Source organism: Perissodus microlepis, chromosome 4 (assembly GCF_051167445.1).
Source record: "Perissodus microlepis isolate ML-2025 ecotype Zambia chromosome 4, ASM5116744v1, whole genome shotgun sequence".
Lineage (NCBI taxonomy): Eukaryota > Metazoa > Chordata > Actinopteri > Cichliformes > Cichlidae > Perissodus > Perissodus microlepis.
Genome location: NC_140464.1, coordinates 6047200 through 6065297, shown reverse-complemented (window position 1 = coordinate 6065297; position 18098 = coordinate 6047200). Strand labels below are relative to the sequence as shown.

At 41.5% G+C, this 18098-nt stretch overlaps 2 protein-coding genes and 1 long non-coding RNA gene across 5 annotated transcripts; 2 read left to right on the top strand and 1 right to left on the bottom strand.

Moving 5' to 3' along the window:
• Nucleotides 1-4306: 4306 nt before the first annotated feature.
• On the bottom strand, nucleotides 4307-18092 carry rundc3aa (RUN domain containing 3Aa). Of its 3 annotated transcripts, none has more exons than XM_084925274.1 (11): nucleotides 17809-18092; nucleotides 9837-9964; nucleotides 9488-9621; nucleotides 9297-9382; nucleotides 9010-9099; nucleotides 7043-7123; nucleotides 6788-6953; nucleotides 6552-6709; nucleotides 5834-5947; nucleotides 5624-5730; nucleotides 4307-5266 (listed from the first exon to the last, which is right to left on the bottom strand). In XM_084925274.1, exons 1-11 carry the CDS (start codon nucleotides 17913-17915, stop codon nucleotides 5124-5126), a joined length of 1314 nt encoding a protein of 437 aa, XP_084781400.1. In that variant the 5' UTR covers nucleotides 17916-18092; the 3' UTR covers nucleotides 4307-5123. The 3 variants fall into 3 exon arrangements, with proteins under 3 accessions (XP_084781400.1, XP_084781401.1, XP_084781402.1); XM_084925275.1 differs by having other exon boundaries at nucleotides 9849-9964; nucleotides 17809-18091; XM_084925276.1 differs by lacking the exon at nucleotides 17809-18092 and adding an exon at nucleotides 13680-13839.
• zwi (zwilling) lies at nucleotides 10314-16230 on the top strand. Its single transcript, XM_084925277.1, has 2 exons — nucleotides 10314-11213; nucleotides 13864-16230. Exon 1 carries the CDS (start codon nucleotides 10539-10541, stop codon nucleotides 10785-10787), a length of 249 nt encoding a protein of 82 aa, XP_084781403.1. The 5' UTR covers nucleotides 10314-10538; the 3' UTR covers nucleotides 10788-11213; nucleotides 13864-16230.
• On the top strand, nucleotides 11220-16230 carry LOC146388157 (uncharacterized). Its single transcript, XR_014800028.1, has 2 exons — nucleotides 11220-12796; nucleotides 13864-16230. It is a non-coding gene; the product is annotated as an uncharacterized LOC146388157 (long non-coding RNA).
• Nucleotides 18093-18098: the final 6 nt, after the last annotated feature.

Here is an 18098-nt window from a genome sequence, read left to right as displayed (position 1 = left end):
TTATTTGATACAATATTCCTAACAGATATTTTCACCATTCTTTTTTTTCCTTCTATAAAAAACGTCTTCAACACAAGTACCAGGATTCGGGTTTTTGCACTGTTTACATGATTCTGAACTATTTGCTTGGATTTTTCATTTTTATTCTATCATAACCACAAAATATAGTTGAAATAATCCATAATTCCTGCCAGACTTATAATTAAAATGTATAATTTCTTGTGCAATGCAGTTAATCATAGAGGAACATCTGCACTATTCAGTATGACTTTGATTTGCCAAATGGGAGCATCTACAGACTAAACAAATGATATGAACACGTTTTTATTTATGCTACATAGATGCAAATTATAATAATATACTTTAAAGACCTTAACATTAAGTTAATGAGCTACTTAAAAAGTCCCTGCAGGCATTGTTTGTTCCCAGCAATATGTCCTGGCAGCATAACAAAAGCACAGGAAGCTTGCTGAAGGGCTGAGAGGTTCCTGTGAACTGATGAGGATTATGCTTGTAATGCTGAATTATTGCCCAGTTATTAAAGCGTCAGGGAAAATGACATAGTCAAAAATTAATCACTGGGTGTGTAGCTGTTTGACAACTCCATATTTCAGTGACGTAGATAGAATTTTTCACAGAGTGACTGCTGGAGGATTGTGGTGCCCTCTGAAAAAAACAAAAAAAGCTTTGGTGAGGACAAAGCATGTCAGGACGCCCACGATCAGCATAGACTAGTCAGATCTGTCTATCATGAGTTATCAACTCCAGGAATTATTTTACTACTGTTTCAACTGTTTCTTAAATCAGCCATGAAATACTGACTATAAAGTTGGTAAAGTTTCAGCCTTTCTATCAAACACTCATCAGCAGAATAATTCTTGCAGGTTATTATTATGTTAAAGCTGGGATTTTTAAAAAGATGTTTTGATCCGTTTAGATGAAGTAAAGTCTGTTTTTTTTTTCATTTTGTGGGCAAAATGCAAGCACTCTAATTTGTTGCAGAACCCAAAGGCTTAACAGTAGTTTTTCCCAAAAGGAAGTGACATGAAGCATAAAAATAAAATGGGGGGCTGCAATTTTCATGTATTCATCTATATCATGGTGCCACACATGCCCAAAACTTAATTTAGCATATTAAATAAATGTGAATGACTAGAAACAGTTGTTTCCTAAAGAAAACTGCCCAAAATCAAAATATGTAACTCCAAAATAAAGTTTATTTCAAGCCGCTGAGGTTACAGTGATCCTGAAATATATGTACATGTGCTTTGCAGTACATTAGGCAGGTCAGTTCTTTACTAATGAGGCCACTTATTACTGAATAAAGTGAATAATCGATGGATCTACGTCCATAAGCACATTTCTCCATTTGTTTTACGTTTTTAAACCAGGTCAAAACATTTTTTTTATTTTATTCTACACAATGAAACCAGAATCTGCAAGCTTTTTGTTTAGAAAGAAGAACCGTTTAATCTGAGCAAATCCCTCCCGCCTTCCATCATCCCAGGACCTGAAGACAAAACTTAATTTAGCCCATTAAATAAATGTGAATGACTAGAAATTTTCTGATCTTTCGGTTTACAAAGTTACAAAACTCAGTTCACAACTACGCAGTCCGATCTACAAAATATCAGTCATGGTCTGGCATTCCCAGAGCACAAAGCTCAGCAGGACATAAACAGTGTGGAATCATCAACATCATCAACAAAAGGCAGAAGAGCTTTGAATGTCCTTCAAGAAGTCTGGAGAAGTGTTCCTGCAGGTCCTCACAAAGACGACAGAGAGCTGTTCAGAGAGTTCAGAGTGAACTGAAGGATGAAGGTCAGACCAACCATTCACGTTCAAGCTCGTTACAACTGTAAAGACTTGATTTTTGCCACATATTCTGTATTTTTAATGAATATTTGCACGTTTCAGTGAATTGCTGCACCCGTTTCCAATTCTCCTGCAAAATGTAAAGAAACGAGGGCACAAGACTTTTGCACAGTGCCGTCTATATTAAAGTAAAGCTGGATTCATTCTCATTTAAACACAGTGAAGGTGTTGCTGGTCCATCAGGTAATAAATCACAGAGCTTAAAGTGATCACATGGTTTCAGACTCCAACACCTCCAAATCAAGGGTTCATACGCCTTTTTCTGGCTCCAATTCAAGCACTTTTTAAGCACTTTCAAGGTCCATGTTCAAGCTTTCCCAGCACATGGCCAAAAAAAACACAGAAAGCATGTTTCACTTTGCATCACCTCACTAAGACCATGTGAAAATGAAAACGAATCATCTTAGGTTGGCTTAAAAAGCCTTTCTTCCCCACAAAACAGGAAAACTGCACCGAACATCACATATTTCAAGCACCCGTGTGAACCCTGTTTACAGATAAATACAGATTCAATGAAACTGCACATTAATCCCATAAACATGAAGCTCTGTCCTCCTACGTGACTGAAGGTTGATCAGTGACTAAATCAGTGGATCCTAACAGTGAGTCCAGAACACACTTCCTAGTTGCCCTGCACAGTGCCTCAGGACTCCAAGGCGCAATTTGCTATTGCAATAAACAATTATTTATTTATCCACACTTAACAACTCTTGCACTTAATCTATAATAAAATGATGACAAAAAATATAATGAAATTTATTTGAAATAAAAATTTAATACAATCAGTTTCTTAATGTATGTTCTTTAAAACACAGTGTGTGTTTATTAAATATCATAATTATAATAATCCATAATTATGTGGATATGCATATTACATATATACACACAGAAGCAGACAGGATAAGACTAGCGTCATATCTGAGACAGTAACCAGGGCCGGACTGTTTCTGAAACCTCCATCATTTTCATTGTGCAACAACACGGCAGCAGAGGACAATTTGATTTTGTTATGGGAATAAATCACTACTGGAAATCACAGGACTCAGATCAACACACGATCTGTGCCACAGTAAATCTCATGCAGTGCTACTTTTAAAACTCTCACATATTTGGACAATCTATAATCTTCTACCACAAAAACATACAATTGTTCATTGAAGTAAACACACAGAGCAGTAGTGGATCCTTTAAAAATGTGTTTATTTATTTTGATTTGCTGCTAACTGCAAGGATTTTATTTGTAGTTTTTGTAGTAGGAAGCACTGAAAAAAATACAAATAAAAAAGTGCAGTTAACAACTGCAGTGCTCTCCACTATGTAAAACCCTCACCTGATTTTTTAGGTTTTTCAGTTCAAGCCAATTAAATGAAACCCAAAAATTCAAACCCAACAATCATAATGATCCCCTATGAGCAAGCACTCTGGCAACGGTGGAGAGAAAAAACTCCCTTTTAACAGGAAGAAACCTCTGACAGAACCAGGCTCAGGGAGGGGCAGTCTTCTGCCATGACTGGTTGGGGGTGTGAGGGGCAAAATAAAATCAAACATAAAGGAGAGCACAGCAGAAGGGCGCCGGCCTTGAGGCAGACCATGATTGTGGGTCCCACAGAACGGGACATTCACTTTAGCCGAAAAGCTGTGAGATGGCCCAGCAAGCTGCAGGAACAACAGTGGCCACTGTGGCAAGACCTAAACCTACTTTAAGTAGGCGTTTGGCACCATGACACCACGAACCATGGGTCTCAGCCTCCTCAGGTTCAGGAGCATTGCTATTTATTATACACTGTGCTTCTTCCACTAGGCCCTGATGATTTTCCACAGTTTTCCTGAGTTCTGCGTTTTCTTTTATAATATTTTGGTACCTTCTTCTGAGTTCTGCGTTTTCTTCCCCCAGTTCTGCGGTTTTTTTGGTAATACTTTCGTACCCTCTTCTGAGTTCTGCGTTTTCTTTTATAATATAAAAAAAAAGGATCAAAGAGCGCTGTGGACCATTCTGCGCATGCTCAGATCATACATAATGAAATGAAATTCATTTTTAAATACTTTGCTATTTAACAAAGGTGACTTCCCTCTAACAAAGGTGAATTTTGCAACACCTGGCGGCGATTCACCGTTATCAACCCTGAAGCTCGTGAATTGGCTCTCTAGCTTTTACGTTTATGATCGATTGCTACTGTTGTCTATCGCATATGTATTATTTGGAACCCAGCTTACCTGTAAAAACAGAGAAACAGGAGGTATCAGGAACTACCTGGTGCGCCAGCTCTGCACTACTCTTCTAGCGAGGTGTCGGCTACTGATGTGTAAAGAAGTTATATGATATTCATATAATATATTTAACCAGCAGATGGAGCCACAGCGATGCAACTCCCTACTTAACATCTACATTGCTTTTGCCACTGCTCCTTCTAAGACACACTAAAAGACACACTTCATGGAAAAAGGCAATTTATTGCAACACAAAACAAAATAACTCAACGTACTGCATACGTGTAAAAAGAACATACTGTTGGAGATGATAAATGAACATATGCGGTACTTTAAGACTTAAAAGAATCCATAAATAGCTGCACAGATTTAAACCTACTGAAAATGTTTGTGTTGTTTGATTAGCCAGGCAGGAATGATAAGCACTTTCAAGGGTGACAGACCCTAATACCGTTCAGTCACACAGCATACGTCTCGATGCTATGACACCATAAGGGCAGCCTGTTTAACCACCCACCCTCTGACTTTATATGGATAATCTGCATCTCTTAAAATGATCATCACATCTGTCTCTGCATCCAAAGAGCTGCTAGTGCTGTCTTGGTTACACTTAAAATGGAATAAAAATGGCCAAAGGTGCACAAATACACAGAGAATACCATGAGAAGAATACCGATTTTCAAATAAGGAGCAAGATGGGAAAATTTAGATGCGACTGGATCCTTTGGAAAAGGTCTGACAAGTGTTCCCGGAGGCATTGCATGATTTCAGATGAAGGGATTGACAGATACAAAGAGGGATATGAAGAAAAGATAAGGTGAGGGGAAAGGAAACAACCAAAAGAGAGAGACTTTTTTAGCTTCATGACAACTTCACTCTCATATACAAAAATCCAGATGTGGTGTCATAAGATCCTGTTGTTATCCCATAGAGGTGGCTATAAGATGAGAGCAGGGTTTTGGTAGGGTGTTTGGACATGGTCAACGCAGCAAGGCAGACAGGCTGGGGTTCAATCTCGGCTGTTGTTGGTCTTGAAGCTCCTAGCTGGGAGAGAGCGCAGGGCTGGGTTCAGTGCTGATGTTGACTAAACACTCACTGGACTTGAGGCTTGCCAGAGATTTCGAGCTCGGTAAAGAGGCCAAAGAGCCGCACAGACCCAGCATGGAAGGAGTGTTATCTTTTCCTGCAGGAACATAACAGGGAGAACACAATAAAATTCAACTTGTGATCATGCATAGTTTAAGCTGCCCACATGAGGCATTATAACTGGGCGTCAAGCTTGCATTTGTTATGAATATGTATGTCCATGTGTATGGGTGGCTGCTTCTGAAAGGCTTTTATGTAGCTGTGCAGAGAGGAGGGAGCAGGATTATGGTTACTTTGTTAAGCATAAAAGCAGCTAATAAAAATCGACTCTGCCACTGCATAAAATTGCATTTTACTTAACAGTAAATACTGTCTACAAAAACAGAAAGATAATATCATCGCTAGAGTAACATTAAAATGCTCTACATGCAGCGGCCCTGAAAAACATTATTACCTGCAGAGGTCCAGGCAGCGTCGCCATTCTGCCTCCCGTCAGTCTTCTGAGAGTCGGAGTTCAGACTGACTTCAGCGGAAAGCTGCTCCAAGCTGTGGAAGCTCCTCCTAGTTTTCACAGAATATCACCAAGACACAAACATGTCTGGATGAGCATGTATTACAATATGTTTTTTTTTAAAAAAGAGCTGTGCTGTTTATTTAAGCTCACCTGCGGAAGAGTTTGACATCACGTTGGTTGTTTGTGATGGTTGACCACTGGTTGATGAGTGGGATGGAGAGATCTTTAGCCAGGTGGGAGGAGTCACAGGGCATGAGGGCAGAGCTGAATGCAGCAAAGAGTAAAATTATTAAATTCCAAAAACTCTTAGTTTTAGTAGACAAATATATGAGCCTGAACATCAAAGACAGAAGCAGCAAGCAAAAGCATCCATAGTTTGTTATAGTAGTCTTTAATACAGCTGTCAGTTAAATACGCAGACCCTGGTGTTGCTGAACATCCAGAATCATCCTCAGATTTTACAACAGACCCTCAAAACTAACAGACATCAACAAGATCAGTGAGAATTGTAGAAAACTGGGGATTGAAAGAAGCAGGTTTTTTGTCAGGTTGTATATCTTTATATTATATTTATAACATTTAAATATATTAAAAGCATTACAGACATAAACCTTTGCAGTCTCTTCATGAGGACAGCGTCAGAAGCCAGTGTAATAGTGTCTTTTATTCTTCTAAGCAGAAGCAAAGTTGTTAAGTCAACTAAAAGTCAGAATCTAACTGTCCCAAGCTGTGAGGTTACATTAAAACAATAGTTTTAGCTCCCCTTTTAAACTTGGCCCAACATGTAAATACACTGTATAATGGAAATCTGTGTGCGAGAAAGAGCAAACGAACAAATGTAACGCCAAGCTTGTATGTGCTAACTCACAGTTGTGCCTGCAGCTCCAGCACAATGGCTTCCAGCTCCTTCTTCTCCTGTTGGCTCTGCACTGTCAGCTCCTCCACCTTGGCTCTCAGACGCTTGTTCTCCGTCTCTACGTTCTTCAGCTGTGACTCCCGCAGGCGCACCAGCTCCTCTAGATAACCCTGAATAACACATATTGAATGAGGCAGGTAATTCTTTGCAGATGTTCATAGCGATGATCAAATAAGTAACGTTGTTACCTTCTGAGCGTAGACAATCTTAAATCTTTGTTCCATCTTGCGACACTTGTTGCTCCAGCTCTCCTCGTCTGTCACCAGAGGGATGTAGGGATGCTCAGGGACGCTCTCCTCGCTGTTACTGCTGTCAACACTGCGCCGGTCCTCCTCATCACTAAGGTAGTCATAGCTAAACAAGAGAGAGGCTGGAGTATTAATGTGACCCCATTCCTGTGCATGCATACATGCATTGTTAGAAGTGGCATGATGAGCGCTCACCTCTGAGTGAACTTCAGGTAGGGCGTATAATCAATCACAGCCGAGGATTTCCCATCCAGAGTCTCGCCCTTCAGGCAAAAACTACACGGAAAGAAATAAAAAAGAAAAATAAATGGAAAGTGCATTAATAAACATGCCTACACTACTGGAAAATTTTATGCATTAGTAGGTACCATGCTCAGATTCAGATGACAGCTTTAAGCCCACTATAAATACTGGGCTTAAAAAAATTATATAGCAGACCTAAAAAGATGACATACACAAGGTAAGATACATAAAGGGGGCCTATATGCTCATTTTCACCTAAGTAGGATTATTCTTGGACTCTGCTACAGTAGTAACCTTTTATTTACTGTCTAAAACAAGCTGTTTTAGCTACTCTCCCTTGAGACAATTTGGCCAATTTAATTGGCTCCCATCCCAGAACAATGTCAATTAGATCACAACATTAAAGGCATGTAGATGAAACACTAAGGCAAAAAAATTGTCTGACAGCAAACATTTAAAACGATTTATTGGTTCAAAAGCTGACCTATTTATTTGAAACTTTGGCCATGATTAGTATTAGTATTCACCACTGTATCAGTATATATATTGCTGTGCAAAGGCTTTGAGCAACACTTCATTCATTTACATTTTACTTCCAAGGACCCAGACTTTTTGGATTTTTTAAAGTATTCTTGTGCAGTAGTTTTTCAGGCTTTCTGAAGGTCTTTCAAAGAATTTTTGCTGTGAGTTCAAAGACTCTTTGTTAAGTTGTGTTTAGTGTTAAGTGTTTACTTAATATGAAGAAGTGTTGTATCCACACATAACAGACAACTTAGCAAAGAACTGGTTTTAAAATAGTATCTTTAGGCACTTTGTTACTCAGACTGCTGCAAAAACACATCATTTGTTCCAGTTTATTTAGTTGAATATATAAAAAAAATGCCACAGACAACACAGTTTTATTTTTGCACCAACAAGGTGATTCCCAAAGAGCTATTGGCTAAACACTTGGTATATCTCAGCATGGTGGGAGTGCAGCGTGTCCTTCAAAATTATAGAAACTTGACAAATTATCAACAAGTATCTATAAGTCAAGCCCATAAGAAATAGTTAAAAAAACATCCAGCAAAGACTTGACAACGAGCATGAGAGATACATCTTGCGCTCCAGCTGATCCATCTACTGTTCAGTCTCACAAGAAATGGTCTCAGTGGAAGAGTGGCTGTCAAGAAGTCATTCTTATCAGTAAACCATCCTGCATTTCATCCAGTGGCGTTTGGGATCTTGTCAAAACATTATGTACGCGGAAAAGTACCAAGAGATTTTAATCCATCATGCAACACCATCTGATTGGCAATAGTTTCATTTTTCAGGACGACAATGATTCCACACACAAAACCAATGCTGTAAAAGCATACTTGGATAGAAAAAACACACAATGGAATACTATCAGCCATGGCCTCAACAGAGCCTGGACCTCAACCTTACTGAAGAAGTGAGGGGTCATCATCAAAAGGCAGCCAACATCCAAAAAAGAATGTCCTTTAAAAAGTCTGGAGAACTATTCCTGAGGACTACTTAAAGAAATGAGAAGAAAGCTTGGCTAAGAGAGTCCAGGCTATAAATAAAAAAATAAAAGTGGTCACAACAGACTTGAAAGTCAATGTGACTTTCAAGCCTGTTAGAATTGTACAAACTCGTTTTTTGCCTTATATCCTCTAATTCCATGTGTTTCCACCTATTTCCTGTTTTCCTGGAAAAATATAAAGTGATGAGGGGTACCTTAGGACTTTTGCAGGGCATTATATTTTACAGAAAATAAGGAAAAAGCATAATGAAAGGATAATAGCTCCACTTTATGATAGCTTACCGCATTCCACGTAATACCATATTGACTTTAAAATGCCTGGGCTGGTGTCTGTGCTCCTTTCAAAATATATTGTGTTCTGTATCACAGTCTCTGCACAGCTCCACCTCACCTGAAGTCAATGGCACTCAGTCCAATCAGCATGCCAGTCAGCACTGTGGCCTCCTCTCTCAACATAATGGCACCATCATCATAGAACCTCCTGCCAAGTAAAGAGGTGATTATCACTTCCGAATTTCTAGTTATCATACTGAGTATTTACGTTCATTTTCTTGGGAGTAAAACCCTGTATATAAAACCGATGTTTCGTATTGAGATGCTGAATGTGAAGTGAAGGAAAACAGGACTGGGGATCATTTTAAACCAAAGGTTTAGTTTAAATTAAGAATCCAGTCAAACCTTGTTGTTCTTGTGTCTCTGAGAGCAGTGGACACATATTCAGAGAGACGTTTCTCCATCAGCGCCACTCGAATCCACGCCCGGCCCTGTAGGACGACGTATTAGTGAGTGGGAACAGAGGACCTTTTCTCACACTCATCCGCACACAAACAGACACGCACACACACTAGAGTGCATACAAATCTCCTTGCCTTGGCTCGTGATGTGCTGATGTTCTCTATGTTTTCGATGCTGGCGATGCAGTTGTTCTGCACCTTGCTGCACGCCAGCCGGATGTATTCCCAGAAGCTGCGTTGTCCATCTGAGCTGAACCAGCTGCCAGAACCTGGTTTAATATTAAAACACACCAATCAATCATTTCTGTTCTGACAGCAAGTGAAACTAAAATATGCACCCACAGCAACAATCCAGCTGACTGTGTAATCGCATCCATTTTATGGCTTTTTGACGAGAATGCCTGCTGCATTTTTATTTCAAATATATTTCGACTGTTTCACAATGAAAGTCATATTAACTTTGTCCATCTTTCCTGCATGTTACCTGCAGTGTTACCTTTGAAGCGGTGGCTGAGGATGTGCTCTAAAATGGCAGCAAAGTTGATAAACTCCTCAGATGAGTCATCTATGGGCTCTGCTGTGTACTTTTCGAGGAGAGTCTTTACGGAGAATCTGAAATAGAAGTGCACAGAGAAAGAAAAATTAGACAAATACTGCACACTTTGATGGCAATGTGTGAGGGGTTTGGACTCTTAGTTGGCTGTGCTGCACATGAAATGCAGTTGTGTACTGTAACCAAGCAGACAAATGTACTACTGTATTTGAACAACAGCTGAGAGGATTTTTTTTCTTCTTTTTTTGGGAACTACGCCATCTTATCATACTGAGGTCACCCCAATTGTCTTGTGTACTGCACAATGTACCCCTTCAGTGCTTTGGCAGTGTTATCATGAAAACAATACAATTAACTCCCTGTCTTTACAGCCTTTGTGCGTGCTGTGCTTCCAGGTCCCTTTGGGTCTTGTCTCTCTGAGGGACCGACGAGCATGAAAGAATGATCAAATAATTCCCTCCCCCTTATCTATACATTGTGGTGTGATCTATTTAGGGCAGCTGCCGGAGCTTTAGCTTGGCTTTTGACCTCACATGCTCACCCCACCGGCTGCACCATAGAAGGAACGCTATGCAGCGTGCATGTTAGGAGCGGGCATCCAGGCACAGGCTCGGGCGGGTTGCCTCGGCTTCGATGGGCAACACTAGCATCACAGAGGGCAAGACTGCCCTGGCAGTGGGAAACACCTCCATAGCCAGGGGAAAGACTACAGTCTCCTTAGGCAACTCCTCCATCTTCAGGGGAGTGACTACCACCTCCATGGGAGATTCCACCATCCAAAGGCAAAAGACGACTGTGGCTCTGGGACGGGCCAGCTTCAGCCGGGGAACCACTACCACCTCCTTCCGTAAAGCCTTGACGTCCAAGCGGAGGAACACCTAAATGGAAAGGACCCCCGAAGCCAGGGCTAAGACACCCAAAGCAGCCAAGCAGTCCAAAAAAGACTCTAACAATGAGTGGAAAACTACATTTTCGTCAAGCAAAACCTCCTTCACCAAAGGGAGGGTTTCTATCCTGAGGAATAAGTACACCATCTCCTGGGGTAAATACTCGATCTCCTGGAGCAGAACCACCACAATTTTGGGCAAAACCAGCATAGCAGTGGGCAAAACCTCTGTTTCACGAGGAGAGACTACAAGCTCTCTCACCACCCTGACCTGCACCCATGGGACCAAGTCTGTGTCTGTGTTCAAAACCACTCTCGTCAGGGGCAAAGAAACGCATAGCAACATCTACTGGGATTTTCACACTTGAATCCTGCACATACTTAAAAACCCATGGATATATCTATATGGTCTGTTTTAGAAGGTCAGTAGTGATTCAAAATCAATAAAAAGAGCTGCTATGTCTATGATGTGTATAAAAAAATGATAATGACCTGCAGATCTAATAGGTTCGCAATCAAAAGCGAGCCGTCCCATTCCCAAAGTAGTGCTGAGCATGTTATGCAAATGTGACATTGATGAAATGAGGATTTATGGTGTGTTGACTTGGCAGGGAGGGGATGTGTGTGATGTATGTGGAGACAGAAGAGTATGTGTGTGCTCTTCATCAGCACTATTCTCCTGTATGTTGTGCATCAACACGTCCGCATCGTTGGTTTGAATGTGGTATTTTTTCTGCTGATAAGACTGACTGATACTTCACATTTCCATAACTAAGCTCCCACACTGCAAATCCAGTTTTCACCCCCAAGACTGTAAAGGTTGATCGATGTAACAGTGCTTATAAAAGTAACATGTCTAAACACTGATGAGCTTGACTGTTTTGTATGTAGACATTTCAAGATCTGTAACACATTAAAGGGGAGGAAAATAAAAACTTTGCATGAGTTCAAAAAGTTCAGCAAGATTTCAAATGGATAATAAACACCAACTGAAGGAACCACACCCATATTCCAAACGGAGGGACGGCACCAATCCAGACGAGGTGCAATCAAAGCTTCACATACATATGGAGAAAGCACATTCAGCATCCCTTTCCTTTAAAACAACACGGTACAACTCATTTCACATATGGTGCATACAGTTGTACACAAAGGGAACATCTTACAATCACAGGCTATAGGGAACAATGGCTCAGAAGAAAGTGATGTCACCACAGACTGTCCTCTTTGCAACAATGTCTCCTTCAACCGTCCGGTGTCGTCGTGGCGCTGGGACAATCGCTTTACTGTCCCAGTCCCCCCAGATAGGCTGTGGCCACCTACGGCTGCCTCTGTCCATTCACAGGGACACATGGGTGGTATGTGGCCTTCCAAAGCCCACGTTGAAGAGCTCAACGAAGGCATTATGCGACACGGGGGTCGCACTATCCACGCTTAGCATTCTGGTCCACTCTGGATTGTAGCTGATGTTACTATTACTCCCGAGGGCTTGCAGAGCATAGAGTGCTGCATGAGTGTGTGATGCTTTGCGTCTAGTGAGTCCCGAACCCTGCCGTCGAATCTGGGTCAGGAAGACAAGCTTCTCCTCAATGGGCAACACCAGCTTCACGGAGGGGAAGACAGCCTTAACCCTGGGCAACACCACAATAAAGAGGGGGAAGACCAAGCTTGCCATGGGGAATTCTTCCATCACCCGGGGCAGGAGCACAACATCTCTGGGCTCCTCCACTATCACCAGTGGGAAAACCAAGATCTCGCTGGGCAGTGCGTCCTTCAGCAGAGGTACCACCAGCACCTCTTTTCGGAAAGCCATCTTCCCCAAACGCAAGACGCTCTAGATGAGAGAAGACGGCATCACGGGGTGGGGGGACTGACTCAAAATAAGAATCATCAGAGAGGACGTATGGATAACACGACGGAATCGGCACTGAGAGCAAAAACTGGATTAAATTTACTTTTCGAGCCTTGACTTTGTCAGGTCACTTTGGATTTATCAAAGAAACAGGTTAGTGGCATCTGAATTTTGTCTGATAAAATGTTTGAAAAACCATGTAGATCAGCAGATTAATGGATAATAGATCCAGAAATCCAGAATGTTAGGCTGAATCTCTTCAAGTGTGTTCTCTACTTCAGCTGGGCAGCTAAAACTGCTTTTGCTGAATAAAAAAAAATCCACTTGGTGGGTATTGCCAAATAAGCACAAATATTGTGTGTTGGGACCGGGGGCGACAGCTACGATTTAGCTTCACAAAATAATCGGCTACATACTACCTGATGTTCTCTAAAGGGATCCCATCAGGAAGAAAAGTTAGAAAATTAGAAATGTACTAATCTGTCAGAAATATGAGATAATGAGTGAACAGTAAATCGCATTCACCCAAATTCACAGTACAATTCCTCTTTGTGATGCTTCCAAGTCAGAAAAATGCATTACATCAAATCTTTTCTCACTGTGCAGAGCCTAGATGCCATGGAAACCCAAGCAGTGGGTCTGGACGCTCAGTATACGAACCAACATGTAACAGCTTCTTGTTAGCAAAAGTTACAGCATTTAAAATCATAAAAACAAAATATCAACAGCTGCAAAAAACCTGTCTGACCTAATAATGTGAGAGCAACGTTATCTTAGGAATATTATAACAGATGATTGTAAATTAACTGAAGTCCTTTGATCTGAAGGGGAATCTCTGGCGTGCCTCAAATGCAAATGGATGGAGTGGAATAGCAACATGTTCTTGGTACGATTTGACACTGAAAAACAACTGCAGGGCTTTCTGACAAGCTTCTTTTGTGCAACCTCTCACTCAGCCTGGATCAATGCCAAGCACACTCTCAACTCTTGTTAAATGCCCTCTTGTTCTCCTTTCTCACCCCTCTACTGTACTTACAAACTTGCGTTTGATCCGCAGCACGACACGGGATAACCAAAACTGCATTCATCAGCAAAGATGTCTAACCTAAAAACACAAAGCTTCACATTAACTTTCTCGACTTTCATTTTTATTTATTTTCCCTCACATGCATTTCCCTGACTACTTTCTCTGTCTTCTTATTTCTGTCTCTGTCTTCTAGCCTTGGCATAACCAGCAGGATCAGATGACACAGGTGAACTCCTCACTGGCCGAAGCATTGCACAACGCCAGCCAGTGCTGTGTTTATCATCGTGGACTGTCGGGGGAGGCGTCCTGCACTGGACTGGCATGAGAAAGAAAAGGCTTTGTGCTCTGAAGAATATTTCAAATCACAATTTGGGCCAAATCCTCAATGACACACAAAAAAAAAAAAAAAAAAAAAGTAAAACAAAAACCACACACATAAAAAAAACAACTACAGCAGGGTCTGTCTCTCTCTCTCACCGATCCCCTCTGTGACCAAGTGTCCAGGAAGTGTTTCATGGTCAGAGGAGGTGTAGAGGGATCACGGCGTACGACGGACAGTGAGGGTGTTGAGAAGCACAGAGAGTGTGAATCAGATATTTGAGTATGACAGAGGGGTAAAAATGAGGAATAACAGGAGAAGTTAACAGTGAGAGTGTAGACAGATCAGCTGATGAGTGGTGTCCAAGTGTTCAGCCAAACTTTTAGACATTTCTGCTGTAATTTCAAATACTTGACGGTGTTGGTAAAAAAAAAAGAAAAAGAAAGAAAAGGAAAGAAAAAAGCGTAGGATCAGAAATCAGGAAAAATGCAAAAGAAGGCTGCACGGAAGCTGAACGATTAAAATTAGTGTTACTCCATCTACACACGTAGATTCAAATATTCGTTGACTCTCTTGCCGATGCACGTCTAACAGGCGTGCTTTACTACAGTTCAGAACATTTTATTCTCTTCTCTTGAGCCACGCCCCAGAAGGCCTCAGAGCTCAGCCAACATGCAGCACATCGCCCTCCCTTCTTGCCTCTCTCCCAGCTCTCTTTGTTTACAGGAAGCGGCTGCATGGATACCTCTTCACATCAGACTTGTCTCACTCATCTTATCTATTTTTTTCTCAGGTTCACCATGCCTACAGTAGCACCGTTTCTCCTGTCACGGACCGCAGCAAGAGAGCTCTTAGCCAGACTAAAAAAAGCAGCAAAACATTCAATTTTAAACATCAACGGATGGAAAGCGCCCTTAAAAACAAACCAACACAAGCCGGTTGGTTTGCTTCCTCTGATCCCCAAACATTTTGTCAAACTGAGCTCAGATAAACAACGCTAATCCGAGAGTTGCACGAATGTCCTCCACTCGCTGCAAAAAGCCACATTTAGATGAACCCTGTTGCTATTGACAACAGTCCAACTCAGTACGATACTGATATCACTGTGGATGTCATAAATATCAAGTCTCTACGTGGCCCTAAAAAGATTTTTTGAGTTTTCAGATACTTTTTGGGATGTCTGGCAATTCAAAAGTCCCCCTAACCTAAAAAGAAGGAGCATTCTTCTTACTTACTATTTAGAATAGCCATCTCTTATTATTTTTCTCTGTTGTTATTCTTTTTTTGTCCATTCTTTTCTCTGTAGATACAGCACGTCTCATTAAAATAGGATTGGTCTGTTAAGTATGACACTGAAACACTGAGCAAAGATCAGTCAGATTTCTGTGGCTGGTACTCGTGACCCACATCATGCCAGATCAGGTGTACACACTTTTAACCGGGACTTTGATGCCAACACATTAAAGGAATTGTTGGGAGTAGAAATGTTAATCTCTGCGTGTGCTGTATGTTAAACATGTATGATGTTGCAGTAAGAAAAAAAAGAGGGCAGACTTTATATATGCAGTAAATGCACACACACACACACACACACACACACTTAGGGTAAATAATAGCTTGGCCTGGTGAACTAATTAAGCACTAATGTCACAAACTCAGCTGTGGGAATGGCTGCATCTCAACAACCGCAACAGAGCCTGGATCCTGAATCGTGCAACACGATGCCCTGCCTGCACAGCCAGAGGGACGGTGCTGAGTCAGGCTCTCTCCTCATTATCCGATCAGCGAGCAGCCTGTGAATCAGCTCTGACCTGAACAACATGAAAAAGGTCCAAAACACCATGAGCAGGGAGATCGGGCAGCAACTTGGACATGCCAAGAAGAAACTGCCCTCGAAGCGAACCTAATCAATGTCATGTTGTTCATTAGGAAATGGAGAAAAGTTGTTGTAGTAAGCATTACTGATGGAAAGCTGTTTGAGATTTATTTCTGTCTTGTCCAGTTTGTTTGTCTTTAAAACGCTTAAATGATTAAATCTGTCTTAGCACGGTCAGGAGAAACTGAAAACAAAGGTGTTTTTGTGTCCCTGCTAATCCTTGTCTGTGTCCACTGTGAGAACTTTTCTTTCTTTGCATGCATGCTCTCTGTGATGTTGTGTGTTTTTGCCTCACTGTACATGCCACTAAAACGCAGGCAGGACCTTCGATATAAAGGTACTGGAATAAAAATGCTTGACTGTGAGTCCATGTTGGAGTCCCTTTCTGTTTTGATTGGTGGTTTCTAGCACTACGGTGCAATAAATTACAAGAAATACAGCAGAGCTCAGACGCATGATGCCACTTTTATGAACGCCTTTTATGATTATAGTCAATTTGCAATTCAAGATGAGGAGTAGTACTATAGTAAATTTTATGAGAGCACAACAACATGATCAAAGCAGCATTTTCCTGCCAGTCTCTGTGGATATCACATAATTAACTAATACTCCAAAAGTAGGATAAGGTCACTATAACCTAGTTATGTCAGAGAAAGGAAAATAATCAGCAACATATTTTTACAAAATGGGTAGTTCAAGTTATTTTAAGGCAAAAAAACATCTGAGATGTGGATATTTGTGGCATTTTTCTAGACTTATACAGTATTAGGTTGTCCATCTTTGGGATGCGATGATTATTTGTGCAAAAGATGTTTGAGAAAAAAGCACCTAGGCCTCTGAGAACTTGTGATAACATGGTCCAAAAGTTAATTAGTCTTCAGTGAAATGAGCAGAGTTACTTTTACATCAGGGATGCCTAATTTGAAAGGTTACAAAATTAATGCAAGGAGGTCATGAAGTGCTGAGAAAAGAGAAAAGAAAAAAAAAGATTTCTGGGCTATTTTTAATAGTCTTGCTACATTTATTGTTTCTATATGAGTATAAACATTGGTCTCAAGTGGAAGCATGCAAATTAGAGCCTCTGGTCAAAAAGGATGGAAGCTGTTAAAGCTCTAAATATCACACGTGATGTAATAATGTGCAGACTGGAACCAGGAGGGTGTTACATTATTGTATAAAACTGGACTTACTGTGCAGCTGAAGAGCTCTCATTGTGTGAGCTGTCAGCTCACACATTTACAGTGCTAACCTCACTGCAGAAGACAGTGATTTATTAGAGCCAATCAGTCAGAGGCCATCTCTAGGCTGGATGGAGGGCCCCTGATGTGGGGAGGAGTCCTTGCACTGCCCCAAATGCCCTTGTCCAATTCAGGCACTGAAACTCACCATGATGGAGGAGGAGACCTGCTGCTGACTGGCTTATCTTCCCTTCATCCCTATTCTGCAATTGATTTTGCAACACTCATCACTTGAATCACTTGAAGGTGCATTTCCTGCTATAGAAACAAACACGCAGGGGACTGTACTTTTAAACGACAGACAGAATTAATAGATTAACATCATAGCAAAAAAAAGAAAGAAAAAAGAAGCCCTGCAAGCCATAAACGAGCATTTAAAAACAAACCCTGGATAATTGAGTGGCTTCTTTAGTCTACTGTGTACTGTCTCTGTCAAACTGGGTGTGATGACAGAAGGTACGTGAAGGTGAACACGCACCTGCCCCGTCCTTAACCCTCACCTTTCTAGAAATGTGGCCCTTTTTTCTGTAATATTTTCCATTTATGTTGCTGCCATTGTTTCACTTTGGGAATGAGCGCAGGGGTGGAATTCTTGGATGAAAAAAAACCCTTCATGATGAGCATACCGGTGAAATTATAACCCGAACAGCTTGCAAGGACAGGCTCCTGATAAATACGGCACGTCGATGGTGTCGTGATGTATACCTGCAGACCGTGATGAGGTTTTTTCGCTCCACGCAGACGCTCCGAGCAGACGCCTTTTTCGATGTCAGACCCATAGCCATTGCTGTCTGAATACAGCCCGACTCCATCCAGCGGCGGCCCCGGGGCCTCTTCGGGATTCGTGCCCAGGCCAGGACCTCTCCCTCCGCGGGCCCTGAGTCCTACAAACACCGGCCGTCCTCTGCGCGGAGTCACGGATGCTGCTACAGTCGCTGCTGGAAGAGGAGGAGGACGGGATCTAAGCGACTAGAACCAAGTTACACGTATTTATC

Excerpts from the sequence above, each read along its gene's own strand:
- zwi (XM_084925277.1), top strand. The coding sequence starts at position 10,539 with ATGGGCAACACTAGCATCACAGAGGGCAAGACTGCCCTGGCAGTGGGA.
- rundc3aa (XM_084925276.1), bottom strand. The coding sequence starts at position 13,789 with ATGAAAGTCGAGAAAGTTAATGTGAAGCTTTGTGTTTTTAGGTTAGAC. Across the intron at positions 9,965-13,679 it reads TGCGGATCAAACGCAAGTTT|ATTCTCCGTAAAGACTCTCC; the intron begins GTAAGTACAGTA and ends CTTCTATTTCAG. Across the intron at positions 5,267-5,623 it reads CGCTGCCTGGACCTCTGCAG|GAAAAGATAACACTCCTTCC; the intron begins GTAATAATGTTT and ends ATGTTCCTGCAG.